Source organism: Ambystoma mexicanum, chromosome 12, assembly GCF_040938575.1.
Source record: "Ambystoma mexicanum isolate Mex_15411 chromosome 12, UKY_AmexF1_1, whole genome shotgun sequence".
Taxonomy (NCBI): domain Eukaryota; kingdom Metazoa; phylum Chordata; class Amphibia; order Caudata; family Ambystomatidae; genus Ambystoma; species Ambystoma mexicanum.
Window position 1 is genome coordinate 80350939 of NC_090936.1, and position 11828 is coordinate 80362766.

Genomic DNA, 11828 nt, shown 5'->3' on the forward strand with positions numbered 1-11828 from the left:
AATTCCTGGTCTTTGCAGGACTGTCACATTTCAGATCTCACATTGTGAGCATCGGTATTAAAAAGGTTATCGTACCGACAAGGGCCATGGACAGTCCTGTGGTATCCCTGGGCTATCTGGATAGGTCACAAAAGTTCTGTCTTCTGCTATTAAAGCAAATTTTTCTGCACCCCTGCCCTTTACAGGGCCTTTCAGAAATGAACGACAAAAGCCCTCCAAGAAGTAAACTATACTGTTTGGATCCCTCTTTCCACTGATGGGGTAAAATAACTCAGATATTGGTTATTAAAACACAGAAGCCCGGCACAGCAAAGCAATTTTCTCTTCCACCCAAGGTCTTAGTTTGTAGTCCGATGGAAGACTAAAGGGCTGGGGATCCAGATGGCATTTGATTTTAACTGGAGGACAATTACCTCATTGGGTGTTTCTACGGCACATCACCTGTTTAGAGAGTCGTGGCGGCTGCCTTGCATCTGCAGCTTTGCAAAGCAGCATGCACATCGTGTGCTAAACCTAATTCAGACAACCAATCATGTATCCAATATGCCCATTCTCTGACCTGGAGTGAGCTTTTGGGATCTTGGCATCAGATACCGCATCAAGGCAGAGCTCCTGCAAAGAATGCAAAATCGAATTGCAGAATAGCGTTATTACTGAAGAGAATACATCGACTAGAAGCTGGACAGGTCAATTTGTCAGAGCCTTTGTAATTGGAAGGGGCCTTTTCAGCTAGAGAGACATTTGCATCCAGTCTCAATACCAAAATGCCCACCCTTTTAAAAATCAGCCAGATCCATTCACAGGGGCCATGGAAGCATTCTTATAGAAATGCGGCAAATTATTGTATTGTGGTTTCTATAACATGCCGGGGGGGTAAGTAAACACAAAGCATTGGATTCCCCCTGTCCTCAATAGGATAACATTGACAACAAGTCTTTGTATCCTTTTATTTCACTGCTTTTTGGTCGTCGCACCTGAGCAGTGTAAGATAAAAGAAGAAAAAAATGAAAAAAACAATACAGTTTTACTCAACACTAACTTTGTTGCATCTTCTCTTGAACAATCACCAGCACAAGTACTTTACCTACATTCTGGGGAGAAGCATTGTGACTTTTGGGCACAAGGCCTCAGGGATTGGACTTCTGAAGTTAGGGCATATTTCTTGTGACTTGGTTTCATATTCCTTCAAATCACTGAATGCATTTCACAAAACTATTGTGTATATGTTTATTATTGAGTTGTGCAATATCACTTGCTCATTTCATTTTCTAGAATGTGTTTTGGGCCTAGAATAAAGTATTTTATGCATTCCTGTCTAAATTGAATTATTGTGCGACTCTGGACTCGTTACACCACTCGAACTCTCCCGAGAATAGACTTAACTGCTCTCCATTGCTACCCTCATTGGATTTTGGCTAACTTCTCCGAGTTCCAGTGTTTACTATAACTGGGGTGGCCTCAAAATATATCCACCAGATTCTGGACAGTGTTACACCATTTGCTTTGTAGATTTCTTAGGGAGGCCTGCCTTATTCCTCCCCAACCTCATTAGTTCAGTTTAAGGATGCTACTGCAGTGCCATCTCAGTTTTGAGATATATGGACTCTACCAGCATGCAGGGTCCTACCTTTGCTGAACGTCTTCCAATTCGTTTTTTATATCCTCCCGTAAATATCATAAACCTGCCACTTCATGGGTGAATCAGTTACATGGGTTATGCGACAGTCAAGTATTGATAATTGTTATATTCAGCATCCATTCTTCTTGGGTGGGGCTACAGCATCAGAGGCATTTTGGGTGGGAGCTGCACTGGAAGACATTTTCAAGACTGCCAATTGATCCAACGAACAGGGGCTTCACTTGTTTCTATTGCAAACCATATTTCTTGCTGCTTCAGTGATAGATTCTATGCTTCAAAAGAAGCCTCTGTACCTCGACACAGAATTTCGATCATTCCTAGTAAAGTTGCAAAGGAGAATAGGGATTCTATTAACAGCATAGAAGTGAGTATTATCCTTTACGTTTGTCTTTGTTTTTATTACAGCCAATGACTGCTTTGGGACAACATTTCCTCCAAGGGGATGGTTGGACCAACAGGATTTCCAATGTCAACAACTGGTTGAAGGGGTTATGGCCGTCTTACTTTTGAAAATGGCTAACATTTCTAGGTGGTAGGAATCAAGGTGGAATTGGGTCACGGGGAGTTTCTTAACTAGCAATTACATCACGCGAACTACTTTCGGCTAAAATACTGATTTCCAATAATTGCACATTAACAATACTCTTAGTGTACAGACCCCCAGGCCCATTAGTTAACTTTGAAGAAGACCTATCCAGTCTCCTTACCAATAGTATTAAAGACTCCACCCAGCTCCTCCTACAAGGAGACTTTAACGACGTTGAGGACAAACAAGCCCAATCTATCCAATCCATTTTAGTCAATCATATTACCCAAAAGGTTTTAGTTCCCACACACATAAAAGGACGCACACTAGACTGGATAGCCAACCATAATTGTGACATCACTATCTCTAGCATTCTACCTCAAATATGGTCGGACCACTATCTTATATGCTTTACAGCCAACATAGAACCTCCTAAACCCAATAAGAACAAAATAGCACCCCCCAAACCAACAAGAAGCAAAAAAGAAATCACGGTTGAAAAACTTCTCCCACTACTCCTACCAGCTATCACTGCCAGTTCCAGTGAATCTAACCCTAGCGAGTTAGTTGAGTCATTTAACAACTCCATGACCAAAGCCCTGGACTTGATCGCCCCAATCAAATCCCATAAAAGTAAACGCGAACCTCATCTTAACTCATGCTTCACCCCCCAACTCAAGGAAATGCGTATCAAAAACCCAAACTTCAAGCTATCTGGAGGCACACCCCTTCAGCTGACAATAAAACTACACTTGCCAACTTTGCCAAAAGTTACAAGAAGGAAATAATTCAAACAAAAAAAAGATTCATTCAATGAAGGGATCAGTAAAGCCAACTCGAACTCCAAAGAACTCTCCACTATTCTCCGGGAACTGGAAAACCCTATTGTCCCTACAGACAATGTCTCCAAGGACAAACTTTGGTGCACTAGCATTCAAAATGCCCTAGCCAATAAAATCACAACCCTTCAATCTAAAATTGCTAAGAAAAAAGCCGCCTTGAGCTCTAGTGGAACTCATACTACCCCAACGAAAGAGATACCTAGCACTCCCACACAAAAAATGGTAAACCCTTCAGGTTTACTAACATCACTATACTGGAAACTGAAAAGGTTATTCTATCTCTCAAACCATCAAACTGCCAAGGCGACAGTTGCCCTGCGCAAATCATCAAGGATGCCGCTCCTTTCATCTCGAAACTAATCAATGCCTCCTTCAATACGAGTACCGTACCCACAAACCTTAAAGAATCCTGGGTACTGCCCCTACTCAAAAAACAGACACTGGACCCAGCAATCCCCACTAACTACAGGCCCATTACTACGGTCCCTTTTCTCCTTAAAATCATCGATAGAGTAGCCTACCTCCAGATTCAAAACTATCTGGAGTCACACCAACTATTAGGTTCACGACAATCTGGCTTCAGACCACTTCACGATACTGAAACGGCCCTAAATCGACCTCAAGACACAAATCGACGAGTTGAAGGATAATGGTAGAACAGCTATGCTCCTCCTCCTTGACCTATCAGCGGCCTTCGACCTGGTGGATCATGCAGTATTATGCAACCACTTAGCGTCTGCCGCCCATTTCTCAAGTGAAGCTATAGCATGGGTACAATCCTTCCTAGCTAACCGTACGATGAGAGTGTTCTCCCCTGTAGCTGCAGCGGACCCAATCCATATCACTTGTGGTGTCCCACAAGGCTCATGTCTCTCCCCAACAATGTATAATATCTTTACTAAGCCACTTTGACAAACTTGACAGATTAGGGGTAACCTATACTAATTATGCGGACGTTACGCAGATTCTCATACCACTATCAGGCAACTTTGTCGAAGACACAGCCTTAGTAAACAAAATATACCTCCTCATTCCGGCATGGATGGCCTCCCATTGCCTCTGCCTAAATGACGATAAAACTGAGATACTGATTTTGGGTTCCGACTCTACTCTAAAAAAAACTCAGTGCCAACTAACGCATTTTCAACATAGATGGTAACACAATCAAAGTAGCAACTGAGGTAAAAACACTAGGCTTTTACCTTGACTCCACTCTATCCCTCAAAAAACAAGTTAATACCTTGGCATCCTCTACAGCGCACACCTGTAAATTAATCAGGACCTGTAGACCTTACCTCTCCAAAACTAACTGCATTACGCCAGCTAACGCACTAGTAATGTCAAAGTTGGACTACTGTAATGCCCTCTATGCAGGAGCCAATAAAACTTAATAAAATGCAAATCCTTCAAAATAATCCTCTCAGAGCAGCCCTCGACATACCACGTAGAGCTCATATATCCAACACCAGGAAAGATCACCACTGGCTAAAAATTAGCGATAGAGTCCTTCTCAAGACACTATCTCTCACACACAAAGGGATCAACAACGCTGCACCCCCCCCTACATTTTGGCTAGACTGACCAGAAAATCGTCCAGGCACTACACTAGAGCTACTAACCATTTCCTGCTAGAAACCCCTAGATTTAAACGATCCAAAGCGGGAGGAGCTAGCTTCCCTGTTAGAGCTGCCCAGGCTTGGAATGCATTGCCCACTGCATTCAGAGCAACCTCATCTTATTCCAGCTTTAGAAGAAAGGTCAAAAACTGGCTCTGGTCCAACGACAACTAATTTTCGTCGCACCTAACTATCGTGATACCCCTGAAATCCGGTTCTATGACTATTTTGCCTTCACTGTATACATGTATTCCTAACATTGTAACCTGCTATCTCTCATCTCTATTGATTGTATTGACTTGTATACACTGTACTCCGTATGTATGTAACTTAAGCTTAAATAACCTTGCACCCGTTGCGCCCGGCTACCCTTGGGTTTTGTGCGCATTATCAAATAATAAACATTAACAGGGACTGAACATAGACTGAAGCACTGATGGGAGAAGTGGGAGTTCATGATAAATGTTATTCTTATAGCACAGAGATTATTTAATTTGCAGAATACACTCCTCTGTGCCATTAACAGAACCCAGATATTGGAAATTTTGATCCCATCAAAAATCTTACCAATCACGGCAGCAAGTTCTATTTGAGGTTTTAGCCCAATTCTCAGTGAGCAAGAGCACACTTCAAACTACATGTAGAGAGATTACAGAGGATTAAACAAGTGTAGAGGCCAAGATGAAGTATCTGGATGTCAGTTACATCTGCTCCGAATAACATACGTAAAAAAATTATACATCAAACCTGCTCACCACAATCTAATACAAGAGAGAAGAATCATTTTCTTAGATTGACACTAAGCTACTACTTTACACACTGGGGTGTACGCCATACTATGTTTTTAATGCTAAAAACCTGGAGTTTCCTCTTACAAAGTAAACGCCTACTTTATTTTAAGCAGGATATTTGGCTTATAGGAAGTGGTAGATGGCGTCAGCTTTTCAAATCCCACCAATTCATGGTATGTTGGCCACGGGTAGTGTCAGTTTCAACAAAGTGAAAATAAGACATTTACCTTAGGGGCCATCTTCCATTCCTAGTTTAACAGCTGCTTTACAAATCAACAAACATTCTCTCGGTCTAACGGGGGTTCTTATAGCATTACTAATGTCGTAGATGATGCCCTTTCAAGATTTCCGATGGGGAGCAATGCACAGGCCTTGGAAGGACAACTCACAAACTTATAAGTTTGAGTTCCAATAGGGAGCACTCGGCCCTCCATCTTTCAGATGTAGATGGATTGAACAATAACAACAGCTAATATTACAGTGCTTAGAAAAGAGGAACCCGCTGATATTTTTACCAACAGGTCACCACTTCACTATACCCACTGAACGGCTCAGTACACATCCATACATCACACACACTGAAGACAAAATGGACCCTTTGGTTTTGTAAATGCTGGTTTTAAACAATTAATCGTGTATTCTTTATTGGCCTGCATTGCTTGCGTGGACTATGCACGGCAAGCTTTGCTTCGGGAGCAATGCTACTGAGATATCAGCCATGAAGTAGACAATTGTTTGCATTAAGTTTCAAACATACTGTGTCGAAAAACATGGTTATCCGACACCTGACATAGGCTGCATGGGCCTCTGGGATCAGTGAAGCGGGCTGTCCCTATGGTTTGACCGACAAACAAATAAAAAAAAAAAAAAAGCGTAGCATTTTGTTTAACAAAAGTCTTCACATACATCCATTTACAATGGGGGCGGATCCCAGAAGTGTTTATTTCCGTCTTTTTATTACACTGACAAAACGATACGATAAGTATGCCCATCATTTAACAACCCATTCTTTGGCGTTCTCTCACTGGGGAAGACAGCGTTATATGGGCATACATCGAATTAGAATTGTGTTAACACTTCTGTGAGCATCACAGACAAAGCATTTACTTCGGCGAACATGTGAACACGTTTCAATAACACAACCATTTAAAATCCAGTGCACAAAAGAGGCCCCTCAACCCTGGTTTCCTAAATCGATCAAGAGAGTACGTTATATTCCACACGAAAGGCAGGTGGTATGTTGTTTTCCATTCAGCTCTTGGGAGCTGTGCACGGCAAGCGTTCCCAAGATCAGGAAATGCTTCAGGCCGCTGCCGACACAAGCATTTTCCTCCCAGCTGGGACATGCACTTCCCTTCGTCCCATTTCCTCTTTCTCCCAGACCCTCCCAACATCCCGGTCTCCTTGCGCAACATCCGCGGGGTTTACACACCATTCCCTGCATGACACACACCCACACCATCAGCGGCGGCGGCCTGCGAGGACGGAGGGCACCGGTGGGATCGCTTGTCACAGCAAAGGAACTCAGGAGGGGGGGGGTGGGCATGGCTACAGACAGCACTGCGGAACGAGCATGCCATGGCCATTCTTGTAGCATCAATGCACTGCTATACACGCACAGAAGGAGCATAACCTGCCACCAATGAATGAAGGATGAACTTAGGGACTTACGTGCCACCCGAACCCATTATCTACTTATAGTATAAACGCTGCCAACCAAGTTCTATTTCGTTCTAAAAGACTTTCCCGAGAGGATGTGTGGTTAGCCCGACCACATTACCAAAGAATGGGGCAAAATGTTTTAAATGAAAACAAACGTCAGACACTGAACTGGAAATAAGATGACCGTATTCCTCCGTATCCCAACTCCCTTTTCCTCGCTCTGCATCCCCGGTCCCTGAGGATCAATACGTAGCCGCACCACCCCGTTGTTCATCCATAGCTCCAAGTGACAGCGTTTTGACGCCGCTCCCAGCACACTCCACTGTTGCCCCGCCCTGCCGGTTACCCCGCACACAGCACCATGGCCCCCTCTACCCCGGACTCACCATGAACTCACTGCAGAAGCTGTCCTCCCCGCTGGGCTCCCTCCTCTCCATGGCTCGCACCCGCTTAATGAAGCTTCGCAGGATCCCCGCCTGATCCATGCCGCCTCGCGCTACACACCCCCCCCACCCCGTCCCCAAGACACCACCAACCGCTCGTCAGGCTCCCATGCCACGACGTGCCCGGCAAACCATCCCTCCCCGGGGGCAGTTGTTTGCCCGGCTCTTGGTCCTACGCTCGGCAGCTGCTTTAGGGAAGGGAGGGGACTGGCCGGAACTGCTGGCGCCGAGCTCCCCAACGCCCACACCGAAACCGAAGACGGACTAAAAACGTAAAGCCCAATGCGCGAGTAAACACAGACGCAGGACTGGGAAAATTGTGCTCTCAGAGAAAGAGCACGCCTGCCACCGTGATGTCATCAAACCGTCATCATGCAACGGATACCCAAGGTGTACTGAGCCCCCTAAAGCCCAATTTTTTTGTTTGGCCTATTAGGGGGCGCTTTTAGCTGGCGCCACATATAAGCCAAACTATTGCATTGGAGTAAAAGCTAGGCAGGAGATAACCTCGGAAGAGGGACACAGTTGTTTGCATGTACCCACCCATTGACTGCCCTTGGCCATGATAATGCCTCTGGCCATTTCCACCCACGACCTGCCCCTCCCCGCCTTACACTCACCTTGTGGGATTTCTCTGAACACCAGCAGGCAGCAAGATCCAATTTCAGCATAACAGTGTTTTTTCTTAGCAGTCTGCTGAGAGTAAATGTCTTAATTCCAGTTTTAAATGGCTGTGGCGCTGCCCGATGACGGGCGCGCACGCGGCAGCGTGACGTTGCACGCCGTCGCGTGCAGTACAAATAAACGGGGCATTTCCCGGCCGCGTTAGAGCAACCGGGAAGCCCGAACCAAGACGGGCGTGTGCGCCTCAGTTCTTGGTGCCGGGGCTTGCAGTGATGCGCACGGGGGGCGCCAGTCACCCCCTACAGTGGCGACGAGTGGGGGAAACGATGCCCGGGCCCGGCGGTGATCATCGGAATAATTTTTCACCGAAACGAGGTCGGAGCAAAGACTTCGTTTCACGCCGCGGGTAGTGCGTTGCCCACGCGGCTGGCGGCCATTTTGTGCAACAGGCTGTCGGACTTCAAGATGCTCCGGTTTGGGCCCTGAAGCGACCCCAGGCCTAATTTTTGGAAATCCTGGTAGCTGACAGCTACATCTACACGAGGTTATGCCTGAGTAGTGTTTTGACTCAATTTTGGGTTTTCTACGTCGAGTGGACGCCAGGAGAAGGCCCATCTTGGCTGGGCCTGCATAACTCATTTGTCCTTTGGCACAATTTTTGGAACAGCTAAAGGCAGAGTGCCTTTTTCATCCCCTTCATCATCATCCTGGTGGCCCCACCAACCTTCATCCTCTTCATCGTCACAGAGGTGTGTTGCAAGTGACTGTATCCAGGGGTGGTCCATGCTGGGGGTCATTTTGGACTGGGTGTTTGAGTTGCGGCCCCTGGTCCACATTCTGGGGGTGCCTGTGTGCTCAAACTCATGAGTGATACCGAGGACCAGGACGGAGCACACGGTGCGGCGGCGCAGCAACATCCTCGTGCGCCAGTGGCCCCGCAGGGTCGACAGCCTCCAATGCAGCAACCAGCAGCACCAGTTGTGCAGCCTCTAGGTGGTCAGGCAGCGATTCCGGCTCTTCAACCCCCAATACAACCAGCTGCAGTACCTGTTGTTCAACAAGCCGCACCTGTCATGGCCCAGGTACGTGCACATGCTGCTCTGCAGCCCATCCCTGAATTCGATGTGTCGGGCCTGCCCTCCAGCTTGGGGCCCAGAAGGAGAAGGTGGGTGGACCGCCTGGACATGTACTTCAGGGCTGCACAGGTGGTTGATGACGACACCAGGCTGGCTACGATGTTATACTCCGCAGGGCCCTCTGTCCAGGAGACCTTTGAATCTCTGCCACAAGGGAATGGAACTTATGATCAAGCAAAGGCCGCCCTACAAGCGTACTTTCTGCCCCTTGCCAACGCGGACTATGAGCGGTTCGTGATGCTCTCTGCCAAACAAAAAGATGATGAGACCTTGGACACTTTTTATGGACGCCTGAGGTGTCTGTCGCTCGCCTGTGCCTGGGGTGATGCAGAGGACATGATCAGGACTATGCTTATCCAGGCGTGCTCATCAGGCAAGCTCAGGTGCCAGGTGCTGAGGGAGCCCGGGATAACGCTCCAGCGCATCCTTGAGCTAGGAAGGTGCCATGAGGTGTCGGAGGCGAGAGCTGCAAGAATGGAGGCTGGGTCGCGCCCCATCAAAACTGAAGAGGTCTGCGTGATGTGGCGAGGGGGAAGGGGTGCCAGGAGGTTTGGTGGCAGCACCCGAGACAGAGCCGGGAGGGCAGGCGATATTTGCCAAAAATGTGGGTATGACCTGCCCCACCCATCAGAATGCCCTGCAGCTGGAAAGACCTGTGGACGGTGCGGGCTGCCGGACCACTTCTCAAGGGTGTGTAGGGCGACTATGCCCGTATTGGTGCCAAGGGGCCAAGGCCGGACTAGTTCCCCTCGTCAAGGTCGGCCGTCCAACGTCGCTCAAGTGGACCAGAGCGAGGAGGAGGCCCAGGTGGAAGAGGCGGAGGAAGAAGACGAAGAGAACATATTCGTTGTCTCAAGTGTGGGGGTTCTAAGAAGCAGGAACCGACGACAACCAAGGTGCGTGGTTGAAGTGAACCAGTCTCCAGTCCCTGTCCTCGTGGACACAGGGGCGTCGGTAAACGTCATGGCCCGTGAACACTACAACGCCATGGATCAGCCGCCCAGGCTGGTCACACCCATGTCTCAAGTGTGGGGGTTCTAAGAAGCAGGAACCGACGACAACCAAGGTGCGTGGTTGAAGTGAACCAGTCTCCAGTCCCTGTCCTCGTGGACACAGGGGCGTCGGTAAACGTCATGGCCCGTGAACACTACAACGCCATGGATCAGCCGCCCAGGCTGGTCACACCCAAGGCCCGCATCTTTGCATTCGGTGGCGTGGAGCCCATCCCTCTGGACGGGGCATTCGTAGCAAAAGTAGAACACGATGGCTCTCACATCACAGCACGCTTCTACGTGACCCCAGTGAGTACGAACACTTTGTTAAGTTGTGCAGCGGCAGAAGCTCTCGGCATCATCAGTTTCGCGTACTCCGTCTACCTGGAGGACATTAATGACTTACTGGAGAAGCATGATGCTCTGTTTAAGGGGATCGGGCGGATGGCCGGGGAGCCAGTGCGGCTGCACATCGATGAGTCGGTACAGCCGATCGCCCTGAAACATCAGAGGGTACCATTCCACCTCCGTGAGCAGGTCGACAGGGAACTGGACAACCTCGTCGATCTAGACATCATAGAAAAGGTTGAGGGCCCGACTCCCTGGGTGTCCCCTATAGTGGTGGCAAGGAAGCTCAAACAACCGGGCGCAGTCAGGATCTGTGTGGACATGAGGATCCCCAACAAGGCCATCAAGAGGGAGAGGCACCTCACCCCGACGCTGGATGGCATCATTGCGGAGGTGCAGGGCGCTCGGTTCTTCTCAAAACTCGACCTCCGGGCCGGCTATCACCAGGTTGTCCTCCACCCCGAGTCGAGGCATATTACCACCTTCACCACACACCGGGGATTGTATCGCTATAAGAGGCTGAGCTTTGGGGTGTCCTCGGCGGCTGAAGTATTTCAGAACATCATTCGGGGTGCCCTAGCTGATCTCGAGGGCGTCCTGAACATAAGCGATGACATTCTGGTGTTTGCAAGGATGGAGGTGGACCATCTGAGGCATTTGGCGAAGACATTTGAGAGGCTGCGGTCGTTGGGCCTCACCCTCCACAAGGAGAAGTGCGAGTTTCTACGCCCCTCCCTGGAGTTCTTTGGGTTTGTGTTCAAGGAGGGGGGGTGTCTCCTGACCCCAGGAAGGTACTGGACATACAGAAGGCACAACCACCGGAGTCTGTATCGGAGGTGCGAAGCTTCTTGGGCATGGTCACTTACTGTGGGCGGTTCATCAAGAACCTGGCATCCAGGTCTGAGCCTCTCAGGGCCCTGACAAGAAAAGACACCATCTGGAATTGGGGCCCACTGGAGCAGGCGGCTTTTGATGACATTATAGGTGCCCTTAGGGCCGAGGACACCATGTCGCTCTTTGATCCTGCATTACCGTCGGAGATCATTGTCGACGCCAGCCCATTTGGCCTGGGTGCTGTACTGACACAGATTGACCGTGACGGCGGCGTCCGGCCGGTTGCGTATGCCAGCAAAGCACTGTCTGACGCAGAACAACGATACTCGCAGATTGAGCGCGAGGCGCTGGCGGTGCTGTGGGGATGCCGCCACT

The 11828-nt window shown here is 48.6% G+C and overlaps 1 protein-coding gene across 4 annotated transcripts in view; it reads right to left on the reverse strand.

Moving 5' to 3' along the window:
- PTPN12 (protein tyrosine phosphatase non-receptor type 12) overlaps positions 1–7793 on the reverse strand; it is an 820244-nt gene extending 812451 nt beyond the window's left edge. For 2 of the 4 annotated variants that reach the window (XM_069628048.1, XM_069628046.1), the window contains exon 1: positions 7463–7682. In XM_069628048.1, the coding sequence (XP_069484149.1) occupies positions 7463–7561 (99 nt within the window). In that variant the 5' untranslated portion in view covers positions 7562–7682. Of the gene's footprint in view, positions 1–7462 lie in introns of all 4 variants that reach the window. The other 2 variants (XM_069628049.1, XM_069628047.1) reach the window with 2 other exon arrangements.
- Between the last annotated feature and the right edge of the window lie 4035 nt (positions 7794–11828).